The sequence below is a fragment of the Amblyomma mixtum genome, chromosome 7 (genome assembly GCF_055824585.1).
Source record: "Amblyomma mixtum isolate Tamu chromosome 7, ASM5582458v1, whole genome shotgun sequence".
NCBI lineage: Eukaryota > Metazoa > Arthropoda > Arachnida > Ixodida > Ixodidae > Amblyomma > Amblyomma mixtum.
This window is the reverse complement of record NC_143018.1, coordinates 21948154-21966306: the sequence shown is the minus strand read 5'-3', so window position 1 is coordinate 21966306 and position 18153 is coordinate 21948154. Positions and strand designations below refer to the sequence as shown.

Below are 18153 nucleotides of genomic sequence, written 5' to 3'. Positions count from 1 at the left end.
GGACAATTTCTGCCCCGAAGCGTGCCCCGTAATAGTACCGCCAGGACCGTGCAGGCACACACCATCTGCATTTTTAGACGCCCGATGCGCCCTGTAAATTTTCATAGTATCAATCCAGACATTTATCAACGTCACAAAGTACCAACTGCATTAATTTCTTCCTCAGCAATGCTTTTTATCAGTAAATTCTACGGGCAAGCTCTTCGGCTTTTTCATACACACAAATACATTCACAAAAAAGATGTTTCACATGACGTTTTGTAATGAATTATCAGCAGTGTGGTACACAACATGCGCCACATTAAAACAGGGCATGAGGCTTACAAGCATATAACTGCATCGGATGCCACGTCACAGGTCACATGATGGCCCTGGTAAGAAAGCGCCGTATTTCGGCACTTGGAGAACAAGTAGTCAGCTGTGCACTCAACGTCGCAAACCAATGGTGAGTTGAAGATGTTTTCACTTTATTTGTGGACACACAAGCCTCAGTACATGACATAATGAAGACAACACACCTGAGGGTTCTAAAGAACAAAAAAAAAAGGAATGCACACAACACGGGGAACATACAATCTTGAGCACACTGGAATTTCATTGTGTAAAAAAAAAAAAATGGAAACGTCATAGTAGTTTGTACAGTCCTGAAGTGAATCTAGGAATTTCACGTACGTCTTAAGCCTATAACAACACCCATGGCAGCAAACTAGGCGTTGTGTGAAAGCACTGTTGGGAATTCAGAATTACATTTTTTTCTTATTCGATTTCCTTTTGGCACATGGTGCAGCCAGTGTTGCCAAGTAGCATGTTAGACAATGGCCTGACTGGCCGCCTGCTACGACGCCATCACAAACAAAATCTTAGCACTACGGTTCAAGAGAAAAAAAAAATGAAATGGTTATACATGCATATGCTTCTGAGTAAATTCACTTTAACCATACCATTAGTGGCTCCATTCTCACTGTCAGCACCACAGGCAGCAGCAAATCATGTTAATTTCATTGTGATCTGCACTCAACATAGTGCTGCTTCTCGGACTTGCAAACAGACAGAAAAAAATAGCCACTCATCCTTGCACTGCTAACATAACAAATAACATCAGAAAAAAAATAAAGCACGTCAAAGCACATTGGAACCAGATTCTCGCTGTCGCAACAGGTACCATGCCAAATATTTCCCAAGGCACTACTATCTTTCATCTATAACATCTCTTTACCCCCTCCTCTCAGTCCCTATTTCTTCGTTTTTTTTCTTCTTTTTTTTTAACCGCATGATTAAATCACTGTAATGCCCAAGTTCACAGGGCGCCCTGCAAAGGCACATTTTTGCTTGCCAAAGCTGTGCTTTTGCTGGCGCTTGGCTACAGGACTGGGCGAACAAGGCGCTCTGCTGTCTGTGTGCTTGCGTCCCGAACTGCACCCTTTGTCACTCGGTCATTCTGCTGCAGGGCGTGAAGCTCTTGTGCCATGATCTTGGCCAGGCGGCGAAGGACACCGTCCTGCAAGCAATTTATTAAATTATTTATGCACTTATTGGTTCACTGCTACCACGTGTCTGTTTGGGCTGTGAAAGATGAGAAGAAAAAAATTTGAACACATACAATGTGCTGTATATGTTAATTTAGAAGACGAATTCTAAATGCACAAATTTTAGCACAAAACAGAGGCAATTAGTTTGTTTAAACGCCTTAACCAGGAGTCAGAAGTGCGAATAGAATTTGAGGTTCAGTTTACTGCCGCAAAGTCTGAAAAAATTTCCACGGACACCTTTGTGGAAGTAACCGACAATGGCAAAGACAGGTTTGCAAGCTAGGCTGTCTGTGACTGAGTCCATGTCGCTGAACTGTTTGACACGTTCAGGCCTACTAGATTCCAGACTGCACTAGGCTCTTATACAATACAGTAGTTAACATAAACTGCGTCTCACAGTGGCTTCAAACAGCTGTCATACCTAAAAATCTATATATGTTTATCGGCTCCTGCTAAGCTCACAGCTGCACTTGCCTACACACTAATAAAGGTGTGAAAATTTCACTAATAAGGCTGTGAAACAAATTGCAACGAGACAAGGGACACAAGATACCATAGGAAACATCTGTTCACACCAGCTAATTCCCTTTTGTAGCCTCACAACACTGAGCATTATCTAACCCCTCTACCCCCCCCCCCCCCCCCCCCCTAACAAGAATAACAAGAAGCAGCCTCACTGCAGTAAACACCAGTTGTGTTTCTTGTCCACGAAATGATGGTGCTGTTAGAAGCACCTTCTTTGGTTTCCACACATTTTGATGCACAATCCCGGACACACAACACTGTAATGTACGGCAAAACAGTGAGGCCATCAAGCATAAAGCCACAATGAATCTGGGAGCATGACCAAAATGATACCCAGAAATGAAAATGTGCTCAACTCAGACCAAGCCTACAGACAATACAATAAGGCTACGATCAAGTGGCTTGAGCAGCGATGGTGCTAAAGGAGGCAAGGGCCAGTGAGTGCAGCCGAAAAATTTTGCCTGGCCCCAAAAAAAGTTTACCGATTGCACCAGACAGACAAGGAAGCTTATTCCTGACAACGCACCCATATTAGGCCCCCTCACTTGCTGCGTTTACTTGAATGCGACAAATGGCGCAATCCATCAACTTACTAGCACGCCGCATTCATGTAAATGAGGGTAATGTGCTAGGAAAGTAAGCAGTGCATAAATGCTCCAGATGAAGGCGTATCGGAGACAAGTAAAAGAACTTTTGTAACGCTTGTGAACGCAATTGGATCGCATTAGGAACTTAAGAAGGAACTTTGCTGCAGGTCTGGTTGCATTTAAGAGCATGTTCCACAGAATAGTGAACACCACAGCAGTAAACAATACAGGCAGGAAGCACAGAAAAAAAAAAAGCGGAAATTGGTTGTACTAGAAACACTGTTTTGCTTTCAGTATATGTGTGCTGCCACCACTACGCCAGAGTCAATGCACTACACGTAAATGCTGGTGCATTGCATTTCCCGTGATGCGCTACTGCCGCATTCATGTAAATCCGGCTACTGGTAAGAAAGTATGTGAAGTTATAGCTGCTGCATTTTGTTCGTTTCACAGCAGCGGCACTGGCGGCGATTTGAGCACTTGCCTCGTGTGCAGGAGGCGCGGGGTTCAGTCCGCAGTGCCGCCAGGTATGCAGCAGATTTCTGCTGAGTTCAAGCTTTCCCTTGGCCTGGCACCCAGTTTCTCTGGGATCAAGTGCTTAGAAAAATTGGCCTCTGGCAACACTTCACGCAGGCCAGACACCAGTTTTCCAATGGCACACCAGTGTGCTATGGCACTCTTTAGCCACATGTGCCCTTGTGCCATTAAAATGAAATCATCATTTTGTTTATTTATTTTAGCTTTGAAATTGCGGTTTCTGAAACTTTTAACTACCACCAGAGACAGAGCGGCAGCCCTCCTGAGAACAATATCCCATGTTGCGCAAATCAGAGAAAATCGAAAAAAAATTCTCTCGGCTTAACCGCGCGTTTGTTCGGGCTCAAATTCTGCACAGAGGTTGCATTTGGTGGTCAGTTTTGTTTTATACTACATTTAGGTGGGGTACTTGCCTGATTCAGTCAGAATTATTTGGAAATCCCCATCGTATGCGGCGACGATCCAAAACTGAAAGACATCGCAGCAATGGTACCCGTGGCGCCACCTCACACCCACCGGAGAAACCCAGCTGTGCTAAGTTGGTGAGCAAATTATCTTTGCTTGGTGCTCTCTGCTGCGAAGCAACGCGAGACATCACCGAAAATGCGAGCGTACAGCGATCGAGAGAAGGCCATGGCCGCGACTTGGCTATGCGAGTCCAACTCCTCCCCACCGCCCTCCCTGGTGGAGAGCTCATTTCTCCGATGGTTGCGAGATGGCGCCACGGGTACCACTGCTGCGAAGTCTTTCGGTTTTGGTTCGCCGTCACCACATACAATGGGGATTTCCTGATAATTCTGACTGAATCAGGCAAGTACCCCACCTAAATATAGTATAAAACAAAACTGACCACCAAATGCAACCTCTGTGCGAAATTTGAGCCCGAACAAACGCGCAATTAAGCCGAGAGAATTTTTTTTTCGATTTTCTCTGATTTGCGCAACAGTCGGTACAAACAAGCCACTCATGGCACCCGTTCCAATAGAAACCATGATGAGACCTAAAGATAATGTCCCCGCCCCTGCCCACTCGTAGAAAAACAAAGTTCTACATCTGCAGTTGATGCTTCTCAGAAAAGCTGCACCTGCAGTGGCTGCTGATTAGGTGACTGCGACGAAGCACACCTTTATTATGCTTCAGGAGCACAGATGCCGCAATTCAGGAACAATAAGACTCAACTGTTAGGCTTAAGGATAAAACGAAGCTAGCCTCTCTATCACTTGCAGCACAGCTAGGCTGCTCTCACACTGCTTAGCACTGGAACAGGCAGCAACAAAGCGAGGATCAACTTCCCACTACTACGAATGCTACCAAGTGAACATGTGGTAGAAGACCACAAGTGTTTCTGACACTTCCTCAAATAATTAGGCAGAAAGTAGACAATGTTAATCAATGAACAAGAACTGCCACAGTAAAAAAAAAAAGTGAAAAAAAAAAATTTTTTTCAGCAAGCAATTTGAAGCAGGAGACCTGCGTACATAGTGAAGGAGCATGTAACCAACGGGTAGACAATGCCAATTCGTCTCCCGGAGAGAAAAAAAGATCGGGGGGTGGGGGTTCTGTGTGTCACTGGTCAATCCTTCAACTGTTCTGTCAAGGGACACAGATTGAAATTACTTCCAAACACAAGAGTCAGCTGCAAAAATGCAGAAAAACACACTTAACTCGAACTTGTGACCCAGCATGAAACCTGTCTAAAAGCAAAGTAAGACAACTACACTCCACTATATAGGCAAAGGGAACTGCTGAGTCCACTATCCCATTGTTAGCGAATTCCTTTTATAGTAATTGTTTGTCAGTCTACTGTGAAAGCAAGTATGCATGCAAACGGTAATACTCGAGATCAAATGCCATGCACTTCACTTACACTGACGTCACTTGAAAACATGCCGTTGGTTCCCAGAACACTGCCTACTGCAAAGAAGAGAAGCCAAGCGTCAAGCGATTCAGCAAAAGCACAACTGCAAAAACCCAAGGAGGCACTGACCAATTTTTTTTTTTTTTTGCGGCAAACTTTTTACACATAACAGAAGAGTTGCTTGCCTGACTAACGAGAACGCCAGGGCTAACAGCACCCGAATCAAATGCTCACAGAGACAGGCAGAAATAAAAATCCATTAAAAATTTGCACGACATTCTGTAAAAGTTGCCTGCACAAGCATTTGGCCAACACTGTCTCAGGGAGAAAATAATTATTCTGCCCACTGACAAGCAGCTCCAACTTCAGTTGAACTCAGTCATCGCACAAAAGCGGTGAGGTTCGTGAATGAGTTTTGACATGGCCAGTACATTTATTTAGATAGCGACTTCAATAATGCAAACCTAACAATCCCGGTTACTAGCAGCAAAAGTTATGCTAAGCAAACAGAAGTCTTCCTCTGCCATTTTCTGCAATGCAAAGGGGAACAGGTGCTAAGCCTTCTATTGCTGCGGGTGCTGCATATACTATTGCTCTTATTGAATCATATACCCCTGTCACACGGGCACTTTCGATGCTCATTGAACTCGATCTGCATCGAGATTTTCGAGCACGCTTGAAACATCCGGTGCTACACGGGCATTTTCAATGCTCCTTGAGAAGTTTCCCTCGTGTGTGTAGGTGGCGCCAAATGTTCCTCCAACAGCCATAACAAAGTGATGTCCGGCAACACTGTGCAGTTGGGGGCAGCAGCAGCCAAATCCGTAGCCAGACGTGCGACGCACCTCTGTGCCTCTGCTGTTGTGCGATGGAACCCGAGGGTCCGCAACGCCTCCGCGATTTTTGCGTAGACTATGGCGTTTCTCTTCTGGCGCCGCAAATTATCTAGGCGGTCTAGCCAGCAGTCGATGAGAGCGGCTGTCTCGCGCTCGCTCCACAGTTTGTGCGTCGACGAGCAGGAGGACGCCATCTTTAAGTTTGGAGTGCGGTGTCGAGATTATTTATAAATATGTTTGCATATAAGCAGGCATAGTGCTTGGAAATGTTCTGTCTAGCATTTTAATCAATTACAACAACAACAGTTGTAGTTTTGTTTTGTTAACTAGTGTTTATATTTATAGCTTCGTGAGAGCGAGAGTGCTTTCGATTGTGCTTGGAACCTCAAGCACTCTTGAGGGGCCGGCATCGAGTCAAGCAGGATCGAGCTCGATTGCGCTTGAAAGTGGCCGTGTGACAACCGTCGATCTGCATTGAGTTCGATGAGCATTGACTCAATGAGGATCGAAAGTGCCCGTGTGACAGGGGTAATAGTGCAGAATCTACCAGCATGAACAAGCTACTTCTAGCAGAGTTTTTCAAGATGTGATTTGTTCCCCAAAAACTGTCAGAACTAATGCAATCTGCAGCACTGTGACATCAGAAAAAAGCCACAGAAATCAAGCGAAACCCAAATTCAATCGTTGTGGTGGGCACCGAAAGCAAAAACGGGAGTGTTGTGGTGTGGTATCTATGGGATGGCAAAACAAAGGCTAATTGTGCCACCGTTGGCTTGTGATGTCACAGCGCATGTCACCATAAAACTGAAAATGAAACTGGTCAGCAGAAGAATTTCAACAAAAAAATCTAAGCACATTCAGAAATTCACTAACGTGCTCTACTATCAGCAACGTGATTTCCTAAATGCCTTTAAAAGAGTAAAGACATTTTTGGTTGTGCTGTTTCCTTGCAATGGTGGGCAAGACATTAACGAACATAGATCACAACGAGGAATTCACCCGCGTCTGGTATAAATAATTCATCACTGAATTATTTTCTCAAATGTATATTCAATTCAGGTTTCAGCATCTGAACAGTGTTTATGATGTTACAAGCAGGGTTTAGGATACATGAAGCTCAAGAAAACAGCAGTATCGCAATCCTGTGTCATTTTAGTTCACACAATCTTTCGTGACCACCCGCCCCAAAAGTCTTAATACACACTGCAGGAATGAACAGCTATAGTATGGCAGTTTTTGTAAGCCACACCCGAGCTCAACCCTATTTGTGATATAATAGCCACTTTTGACTGCTGAAACAAAATGCCAGATTACACTAAAGAAATTCAAATATAAATTATTTATCCGGTACATGCAAATACCACAGATTAATCCCTTTTACAAAAGCTTGTCATGCACACCATTCCAAACAAGGAAAATATACAATGAGAAATTTGATGTCCTTATCCCTGAAGTTGGCCTGTATCGATAATAGTACTACAGCACTCTAATGCAAGAAGGCTAATTTTACTCAGAACGGAGCACTCATAAGCTCGAGGGAGTAAAAGAGACTGAACAGAGAGTAACATCAAGACTTATTACTTTTCTCACTGATCACTGAGGCTAATTTAAATTGTGTGGCGGGAAAAGACAGCTGAATTTTTAAATTAGAATTTATGACCAATAATTATTTTGCTGCATACAAAAGTTAGCGCAAAACACGACACTCACAAGAAAGGTGGACAGGACGCGCTGCAATAATGCACCAACTAGCCCAGCAACAAGTGTTAATTGAGTATCTTTTCAATGCAGCGCGTTGTCCTGTCCACCTTTCTTGTGAGTGTTGTGTTTTGCGCTAACTTTTGTACGAAGAATAATGCACCAACTAGCCCAGCAACAAGTGTTACTTGAGTATCTTTTCAATACAGCGCGTTGTCCTGTCCACCTTTCTTGTGAGTGTTGTGTTTTGCGCTAACTTTTGTACGAAGAATAATGCACCAACTAGCCCAGCAACAAGTGTTAGTTGAGTATCTTTTCAATACAGCGCGTTGTCCTGTCCACCTTTCTTGTGAGTGTTGTGTTTTGCGCTAACTTTTGTACGAAGAATAATGCACCAACTAGCCCAGCAACAAGTGTTACTTGAGTATCTTTTCAATACAGCGCGTTGTCCTGTCCACCTTTCTTGTGAGTGTTGTGTTTTGCGCTAACTTTTGTACGAAGAATAATGCACCAACTAGCCCAGCAACAAGTGTTAGTTGAGTATCTTTTCAATACAGCGCGTTGTCCTGTCCACCTTTCTTGTGAGTGTTGTGCTTTGCGTTAACTTTTGTACGAAGAATAATGCACCAACTAGCCCAGCAACAAGTGTTACTTGAGTATCTTTTCAATACAGCGCGTTGTCCTGTCCACCTTTCTTGTGAGTGTTGTGTTTTGCGCTAACTTTTGTACGAAGAATAATGCACCAACTAGCCCAGCAACAAGTGTTACTTGAGTATCTTTCCAATACAGCGCGTTGTCCTGTCCACCTTTCTTGTGAGTGTCGTGTTTTGCGCTAACTTTTGTACGAAGAATAATGCACCAACTAGCCCAGCAACAAGTGCTACTTGAGTATCTTTCCAATACAGCGCGTTGTCCTGTCCACCTTTCTTGTGAGTGTCGTGTTTTGCGCTAACTTTTGTACGAAGAATAATGCACCAACTAGCCCAGCAACAAGTGTTACTTGAGTATCTTTCCAATACAGCGCGTTGTCCTGTCCACCTTTCTTGTGAGTGTCGTGTTTTGCGCTAACTTTTGTACGAAGAATAATGCACCAACTAGCCCAGCAACAAGTGTTACTTGAGTATCTTTCCAATATAGCGCGTTGTCCTGTCCACCTTTCTTGTGAGTGTCGTGTTTTGCGCTAACTTTTGTACGAAGAATAGTGCACCAACTAGCCCAGCAACAAGTGTTACTTGATTATTTTGCTGCCACAGAAACATCAACACAGCCAGGAAGAGGCACGAAATCAATTTTCACCAAGAAAATAAAATTTGGAGCAGACGTCCTCTGTTCCCCTTTAAGCTTTGCTATGACAGTAAAGGTTTTGAGCTCACCACAAACACCGTTAGGCATGCCATTGTCACCGTGAATGCTCCCTGAAGGCGATGTGGGCGATGTTTCACTCGATGTCGGTGGAATGGACAGTGGACTGCGGTCGTTTCTTCGTCTCCGTGGGTTCACAGCCTCCGTTAAGCAAAGGCCTGCCTCTTGTCTGCAATGAAATTTGCGAGAAGCAGTGCCACAGTCAGCAAGGAAAGTAACAATACGAAACGGGGCAGTACTGTTCCTTCAGAAGAAGCACAATTATATGAGCATGACAAACGTATGCAGTGAAAAAACCAAATGACTCCGAAACCAGCCATTTCCTGGTTAACCAATGACCTGAAATTAAACCACTCAGCGGCATTGAAACTGAGGTACCGGGTCACAGCCAGCAAATCAGTACACTTCTACTCTTAGCCAACAAACTCTTCAACTCTTCAACAAACTTTCCTCAGCACAACAGATAATTCTACTCACACAATTATGACCCTTCGCAGGCAAACTAGTTACACATCTAATAGCCTCCAAAGAAAGGGATTACATGAAACACGGGTGTAACAGCCTTCTTTAAGATTTTTTAGAGGTACTGCCCTTATAAATATGGTCTATAGACAGTCTATAGACTTATTATACACTATATTGCCTTCCTATGGATATTTCTTTGTCCCTTCATAGTCTATAGACAAAAGTCTATTAAAAGTGTATGGCCCTAAATCTATAATTTGTCTATAGACTGCCTATAGCATTTGTATTGCCTACAGACTGTTCTCTAAGATTTGTCTATAGAGAGTCTAGAGACTTTATAGACTAACGTCTATGGACAGTCTATAGACTGCCTAAAAGAAATTTTCGCAAGGGTGTGAATAGATAAAAAAATTTTACTAGGAGGACACCACACGTCCCACCCTATGTCACCAAATAGATAAGACCATGGCCCATGCCAATAAACATAAATAATGAAAAAGAAAACAGCACAATTCCATTACTGCTATCGGTTGCATCATGATTTGCACTGCTGCCTGCATGCTATTTGCCTATTTCCAACACATCCCTCACAGCGTCATACCAAGTCGGAACATTCATCATCCGCAGTTCGTATCGTGCAACCAATCAAGTTCAGTGACTTCAAATTAATCTATAGGTTAATTTGGCTCACACAGGGTGGGCCTCCACCTCATTACCACCTGCACTCTTTGGCCTAAGTGAAGTAGTTTCCATTTTGACAAAATTTCGACAAAAAAAGGAGTCCCTCCAGCACTGCACACACGCACTATGTTCAAATAGAACTCAAAAACACACTGGCAAATGACCCTCATAACAGGCCCTCCAGGCAATGGAGCAGATTTACTGTCATAACATCGCAGTTCATCGCTTCACATCTGCAAGTCTGCCATCGCTGACGGCTAGCAGGCACAAGGGATCACTTCCAACATCACAAAAATCCGTCAACACCCAGTGGGCCTCCTTCGAAGGGCTTTTGCGGCTACATTCTTGATTTGCATTTGACCATACTGTCTCTGTATGTAGCTACACGCTTTATGTAAACAGCCAGCATTAATGACAAGAAAAACACAGCGCCCGCTGTCTAACAACGGTTCAAAACAGCCACTGTATACAGTATTGTGCATCTGTATCGTGAAGACTATTCAAAATTTTCTCGCTTGGACAGCTGGCTCGGTTGCGGTGAAACTACGCAAAGCTTGCGCGTTCCAGTAACTTTTGTCTCGATGCAAGTTTAACGATGGTACGCATTTTCTTTGGAGGAGAAATTCTAGAGACCTGTGTGCTGTGCGATGTCAGCGCACATTAAAGAACCCCAGGTGGCAGAAATTTCCGGAGCCCTCCACTACGGCGTCTCTCATAGCCTTAGTCGCTTTGGGACGTTAAACCCCATAAACCAAACCAAAAATTATGTGGTTCAGGCGCCCAAGATGCAAACTCGTAATCATCCGCTCCAAGAACGATTAACCAAAAGTCGCCAGCGCCGGGTTGCCGCCGAGGGGAAGCGTTGGTGCCATCTCGTGTCTGCAGAGGAAAGTGCCACAACGCAAAAGGCACCAAGGTAAGCATCACTAGGTGTGCGGGTTCTTCGATGATGCCGCCGCTGCCCTTTACAAAAACCCGGCGTTGGCGGCTCTCGATTCCTTGATCTCGGCGCAGATGATTACAGGTTTGCATCATGCGCGGTTGAACCAGGTAAGTATGGTTGTCAAACTTACCGCAAGACAAAAGTTACCGTAACACGCAACCTCTGTGCGCAGTTTCATCGCAAACAAGCCAACGATTGAGGCAGAAAATTTTTACAAGTGTTCATGAAAATGATGCACAATACTGTATATAGTCATAGCGGGACACCAAGCATGTGTTCTACAGGTAAGTGAACTTTTCTGCTAAAGCAGATATCAAAGGCATAATGATACAGTCATCGGTTCCTGCAGCAAGCTTCTTGGCTTCTATCACTGCCTGCATCAGTTTATCTCCGAATTTTTAAGAATGGTGAAGCATGTAAATTGAGATGTGCACCAACATATGTTACGGTGCACAGCCAACCAGCCTTCATGGCCACTTTTGAAGTCATTGGCACACTCCCACCATCTTTCATACTCTGGCGAAAGACTCGGGAGGAAACCATTCTGAGGAAATCGCCAAATGGAAACAGTGGTAGCCATGTCTGCGTTACTACTCACATTTCTCGCTGGAAGTCGTCGTACGTCGGCCCTCCCTGATGCACGGGCGTCTTAATCTGCAGATGCTGACCAAACTCTTCGGGGCTCATCTGTGGAACACCATGGGGCCGCATCCCCTGCCAAACAAGATCGCAACGCACTTCCTCGCGCGATCCGTTGCTGCCCACCATGTAATCCAGGGCTACTGCGTCGCCTCGACCGAGCACCTGGCATAGCTCCTTCACACATAACGAACCATCCCGGTAGAAAACTTCATTTGAAAACTCTACCTTCCTCGATCCGGATGAGCCAGGACTTGCTTGATCCTGGACCTCAATTGTACCACCATAGTCTGTGACATTTGTGACGATTCCAGTTGCTCCCCGGTAAATCACAATGGATGGCTCGACAGACTGGGGCAGGTGAACAAAGCCTTCATCCTTGTGGAGGTCACTAAAATGATGGTTGAAGTCCTTTGGAGATGACAACAGGTCGTGGGTCTCTACATGCAAGTGTTGCCGCAGTCCATCAACTAATGTATGTGAAGTGGCAAGAGGCAGCCCTGAGCCTGCTCCCAGGTCATCGTCCTCCAAGTCACTGACATTGCCAGCCGCAAGTCCATCTTGGATCAAGTCCATGATGTCAGATTCGTCGTCTGAGAGGAAAACCTCATTGCCACTCTCATCAGCAGAGTCCAAGCCGTCCTTGGGCCCAAACTCACTTAGCCACACTGTAGTTGCCTGCCATTTGACCTTCTCAGATGGCTTTTGGCTAGGCTTGGCTTCAAAGCGCACACTGTCATTGATTGTGAACACGTCAGGCAGACTCTTGATGGTGTCACGAGGAGGCAGTGCCACATTATTGAGGTGAAAAAAGGCACGGTCACGGTAGTTGGTGCCGAATTTTATGAAACCAAACTCTGGTTTGACCATCTGTATGAGCCCCTCCCGCTTGATTATTGTGCCCGGAGCAATTTCACTTCCCTCCGTCTCGCTTCCTGAATGGCACGGAGGCACATTTTGAATGTTATGTATGGTAGTCACCACCCACTTAGCCCTCGCAGTCGTGTTCTTGTTAAGGTCAGCATCGAATCGAATCTTGTCTCCAACGGCCAGAACCTCTGGCAGTGCGGGCACAGCAGTCCCAAGGTACCTCTCTATCTCGGCAGCGTGAAAAAATGCACACTCCTGTTCTTTCTCCAACTTAATAAAGCCGAACTCATCTTTCAGGGTCTCTATTGCACCAATTCTGTTCACGAGAGGCAGAAGCACAGTACTCTGGGGTGCCGGCGATGACGAATCAGACGGTGAAGCCGAGGCACCTGCACCTTTGATGCGTGTCACTCGGCTAGCACGAAACTTGGCCTCACAGTCATTGGGGCCCACCTCAGCATCAAGAACAACGCCATCACCAAGTTGTAGACCAGACGAAAGCAGGCTAGAATGCTGTCCGTTCTCGAACGAGCGCAGACTGAAGTAGACGCTCGTGCTGATTGGATGCTGCACAGAAATGAATCCGTACGTCTTGAACATTCGGTACACTTTTCCTTTTGCCCCAGTTAGCGTAGTGGTGGTTTCATCATCGCTGTTTGCCCCTGACGATGCCCCAGCCTGTTTGGCGGTAGTCTTCGAATTTGCAACATGTACTTGATCATGGTTACGAATGATGAAAATCTCAGGGAACTGCTCGAGCACTCTGCGGATGGAATCAACGTTGCCGCCATACTTCAAGCGGATCTCAGCCGGGAGTTGAGACAGATGCCCAGTCAGCTTCTGAATGGAGATACCCGGATGAGACTCAACCCGCTTACGAAGAAACTCCTTCAACGTCTCGCGGGATTTGCTGTTCCCGTTCACCATGGCTTGGCGAGTGGTTTGTAGCACCATTCAATAAGCTGAAAAGAAAATAAATTACTGTATCAGATAAAATACATCTCACATGATAAAATACATCTCACAAAATAGCATGGCTATGACAAGAAATAGAGCAAACTGGCTGCTCGAGGTAAGTTGTGTCTCTGAACAGCTCAAGTAAAATTCCATGTAAAAGTAGCCATTAAAATAGCATGGCTAAGACAAGAAATGGAGCAAACAGGCTGCTCGAGGTAAGTTGTGTCTCTGAAAAGGCAACCCCACGGAGACAACTTGGTGACAGGACAGCTTTCTTAAAGATGGCACGCGCACAAAGAAAAGTTCCTACCGACTATGTTGCAAGTACAGTATGAGGCTCCAAACAATGCATGATAATTCTGTTGTTCCCCTCCAGTCAATTCATGCTGTGATTCCAACAGCAAAAAGGTACAGAATTCAGCTTGATAATTCCATAAAGCTGCCATCTCGACCTTTTGACTACCGAAGTATACCTTGCTGGTAGGCTCAACAACTATCAAATATGTGAACGAATTTCGAGCTAGGCTACAGTGGCTCTCGAACCCTTTTCTTTGAACTTCAAAAGGAGCTTAATTTCTCAAGTTTCGTCTGAGAAAATGCCACTATTATTGCTATTTAACCGTTTCCGCGCTTTAAGGTAGTCGATTAATCCGCAGCTCTTCACTAGAGCTAGCCCACAGTGTAGCTTTGGTTCGTGAAAATCAGTTCACCATTTTCGATGCTTTCACTCAAACTGAAACAAGACAAAGCACTGCTGCGCCTTACCAGCTGATCGACGCGTAAACGCGACGATCCAAACACATTCGGCAAACGAAACCTATCCAACGATTAAACTATAGAAAATTGAGAATCGTTTAGCGCCGGTCGAACAGCAGCCGGCTGATCTAGGAACAGCGGCTTCTAACAAGAACAAAGCAGCAGCTACGCAATGCACAAATAGATGACGTCAAGTCCAACCACGACTAAAGAATACCACGTGTTTCGAACACTGTCCGGAAACGCCACTCAACGCTAGTCAACGCTAACGCCCGGAAGTGCTTGCAGGTAGCCAAACAGTTGAAAAACGTACCGTTCGCTTGACGGTAAGCGATTCGAATTTCCGCGGTCCACTATACTTCGCCACACGTAGCCCTGGAATGCTCCGCCGAAAGCAACAAGTGGCCATTCGTTCGCCCGCTAATAAGTTACCGCCGAAACAAAGTTCCCTTCGTCACGGACAACGCAAACAGCTGCGTGATCATCGAAACCCCGTAAGCCACGGTTAGGGGCAAAGGTATGGCATGGCACCAGCGAGATACGGCGGCGCAAAAGATAACGCGCTACGCAGCGCATTTGTTCTTGGGTGGCCGAGTACTCACCTGCGCGATGGGCGTCAGCTCTTAGTCATGGAACTCCACGTGTCCTCGAGACTTTTGTTTTTATTCCTGCACACGTGTACCACGCGAATTCGACGCTGAGACGGTCTAGCTTCTCCTAGCAACACAACTATTCGACCGCAACTTTCTACGCGGCTGTCCAGATAATCTACAGGCCAGAGGGCCGGGCCTTGAACCCGTCGCCAGGAGGATGTGGACGCCGCCACGCGTGTATTTCCGCCCATGCTGATCGGTCGCTTTTGTCAGGACGCTGTTCCTTTTTCGCGCGTTTTCGGTTTCGAAAGTGCGCGTTTGTGTAGCTTTCTTGGTGCCGACGCGATGTTTGACATGTGCTCCAGGGAGATAATGCATGCAAGCTTTTTTCCTACTTGCGATGTGCTAGCGTTTTACTACAGTCCACGATGCGAAAAGCAGTTGTCTTCAAGTTCTTCCTAAGCATGAAGATGGACGAAGGCAACGGCACGCACGAAGCAGCGGCGGTTGACTGAAGTATGCAAGTGACAAGCTTTGACAATCTTTCACACTTTTTTGTCTTGTCATAAGACACGTCACGTAAGGTTGTAACAAATGAGACACTTTCAGATGTCTCGTGTAACCCAAGAGCAGAGTTCTCGCCTTATGCTGTGCCACCCCCCCCCCCCCCCCCAAAAAAAAAAAAAAATATCTAATTTTAATATTGATGGTATTTTCTTAAAACCTAGAGTATACGTACTGCAAATACTATCAGAGTGCTCAAGAAACAATCCTAGCGCAGAGTAAGGGACATTATGACGCCTGAACGCGCAAATAGGTCGCCGAAATCGTATTATTTAGTATTTTAATCTTTTCCAGAAATGCTCATTTCGAGCCGGTGGTGTCGCAACACAGCGGCCATTTTCAGCTGCGGAAATGAGGTGGCATTGAAGGAAAGTATGCGATACCATTCTGATAGGTGGTGCTCAATCTGAATATGAGCCGCAAGGCATACTGGGTACTCCGACTTCGTGCTTGAAATGCTCTACGTGCTGTGTTCGACGTTGAGTATTCGAATAAAGGACGCGCTAAAAGTGCGAACGTTTCGGCTTGCGTCGTCTGTTCGCGCTGAAGTTTAGGACGCTTCATTCACGCGGCTGCTACATTTTTCTCTAACACAGATTAAAAATTGCCTGAAGGTCTCGCCCTATCAGGAGCTGAATATCTAAAGTTGCGTTACCATTTTTTTCGATCGTCCTATTTGAATAATTAGTCGAAATAAATAAATTAACTTTTCAAATATAGCTTGAAACGTTCGGGCGTAAATAGGAAAGTTGTGGAGCTCCACAAATATTGTGCAACAACGAGATAGACTTAGGGTGGCCGTTTTTATTTGGGAAAAACGAAAGCCCGCGGGGTTTAAAAAATACCACAAGACAGCGCGCTCCGCCAAAGCCACCTAGACTAGCTCTACTAGCTCCGCGCGCCCGGATGCGCCGCGATTACAGCGCTCTCATCCATGCTTTCTAAAAAATTGGCTGGGGCTTAGCTTTGGTTAAACCTGGTAGGTTGTGAAAGCAGGTATGACGTCACGCTATAACGTCACTAGCGCCTCTAGCGGGAGGAGCGCGCCGTGCCAAGCGGGTGCCGTGCGAGCCGAGTTGGTAGCGTCTCTCGCACCTAGTATGACGTCAGGGGTCATTCTAAAGGTGAAATATGACAAGTGGCGCCGCTACGCGAAAGGCCGTTCTTGGGAATAGTATTGCTTTCGCAATAAAAACATCACTCGCTTCGCGCCTTTCGTGCTGCTCAAGACAGAGTTTCGCGTTTTGCTTGGTTCCAAGATAAGTGCCTGCAGTGCATGGGTACGGACGGCAGTTGAAAGAAAGCGCGGCTCCCGTTTCTGCGGCGATAATTGCGCAGTCACGTTAGCAGAATGCATGCGGAGGAACGATGACGATATGAGTTCGAATTTGGGAGCAAGATCCCAACAAGCAAAGACGCATATAAGCCTGATAACGTCGTGTGATTTACGCTGAAAAACAGGAGCCGCGCTTTCTTTCAACTGCCGCCCGAAGCCACTGGCGCTTATCTTGGAACCAAACGCAACGCGAAGCCCTGTCTTGGGCAGCACGAAAGGCGCGAAGCGAGTCATGTTTTTTAGAAAGCACGGATGATAGCGCTGTAATCGTGGCGCATCCGGGCGCACCGAGCGCGCTATCACGAGGTATTTTTTTAACACCGCGGGCTTTCGTTTTTCCCGAATAAAAACGGCCACCCTAAGTCCACCTCGTTGGAAGTGCCTGGGTTGGACAATATTTGTGGAGCTCCACAACTTTCCTACTGGCGCCTGAACGTTTCAAGCTATATTTAAAAAGTTTATTTATTTATTTCGACAATTATTCGAATAGGAGGAGCGAAAAAAATGGTACTGTAAATTTAGATAAACCCTAACAGCATCCAACCACTTTCAGTTCTCAAGAACGCTTAGTTTTTTTTTTAAATCTTGGTCCAAGTTAGCTGGGGCACCCTGTATATATATGTATGTATGTGTGTGTGTGTGTATATATATATATATATATAAAATCATACAAATCCTCGGAGGACTTTCAGTACTTTTTCTACACCCGCCGTGCCGGCTCAGTGATTGGAGCTAGCGCTCGGTACTGAGCTGATGACCCGGGTTCAGTACTGGCCGTGCTTCGATGAAGGCGAAAGGCACCAGTGTGCTGTGAAATGCAAGGTCAAAACTAATCCAGAGCACTTTGCTACGGCGTCCCTCACCGTGAATGTGTACTTCAGCGGAGCTTCCGTTACCTGCAAGCAAGGTGCACCGGGCGTTTTAGTTGCTGTGCTAAAATTGACACATGCGACGCGTCGAGTTCTTTCTCTTGAAAGTCTGTACTTACCTGTACTTCAAAACCTAACCTAGGCACACAGTATGCTTTTTTGTTGGTACATGAACCTGTCAGAACTGTTTTTGTTCAATATTTGCTTAGGTTTATGGATAATTACTGCAGAGACTGGCATGCTTAATAACAGTCTCAAGCAACTTAATGTCAGTTCGGCTGTTATGCAAAAATGCAACTGCATGACAAATGTGTTGTATTTTCAGCACTAGTTTTTTTTTTCTTCCTGCACGAATTATGCCTCAGCAAGCATGCACAGAGGCTATATGTAACTGCAAATGTGAGTCAACGGTCTTGATGATGAGCATGTGACAGCAACTATGACTCAATATTTGCTTAGGTTTATGGATAATTACTGCAGAGACTGGCATGCTTAATAACAGTCTCAAGCAACTTAATGTCTGTTCGGCTGTTATGCAAAAATGCAAC

At 45.5% G+C, this 18153-nt stretch overlaps 1 protein-coding gene across 3 annotated transcripts; it reads right to left on the bottom strand.

Moving 5' to 3' along the window:
* Positions 1 to 446: 446 nt before the first annotated feature.
* Positions 447 to 15073, bottom strand: LOC149335221 (uncharacterized). Of its 3 annotated transcripts, none has more exons than XM_089551899.1 (5): positions 14846 to 15073; positions 11620 to 13492; positions 8944 to 9101; positions 5046 to 5092; positions 447 to 1498 (listed from the first exon to the last, which is right to left on the bottom strand). In XM_089551899.1, exons 2-5 carry the CDS (start codon positions 13482 to 13484, stop codon positions 1361 to 1363), a joined length of 2208 nt encoding a protein of 735 aa, XP_089408025.1. In that variant the 5' UTR covers positions 13485 to 13492; positions 14846 to 15073; the 3' UTR covers positions 447 to 1360. The 3 variants fall into 3 exon arrangements, with proteins under 3 accessions (XP_089408025.1, XP_089408026.1, XP_089408027.1); XM_089551900.1 differs by lacking the exon at positions 14846 to 15073 and adding an exon at positions 14557 to 14761; XM_089551901.1 differs by lacking the exon at positions 14846 to 15073 and adding an exon at positions 14253 to 14406.
* Positions 15074 to 18153: the final 3080 nt, after the last annotated feature.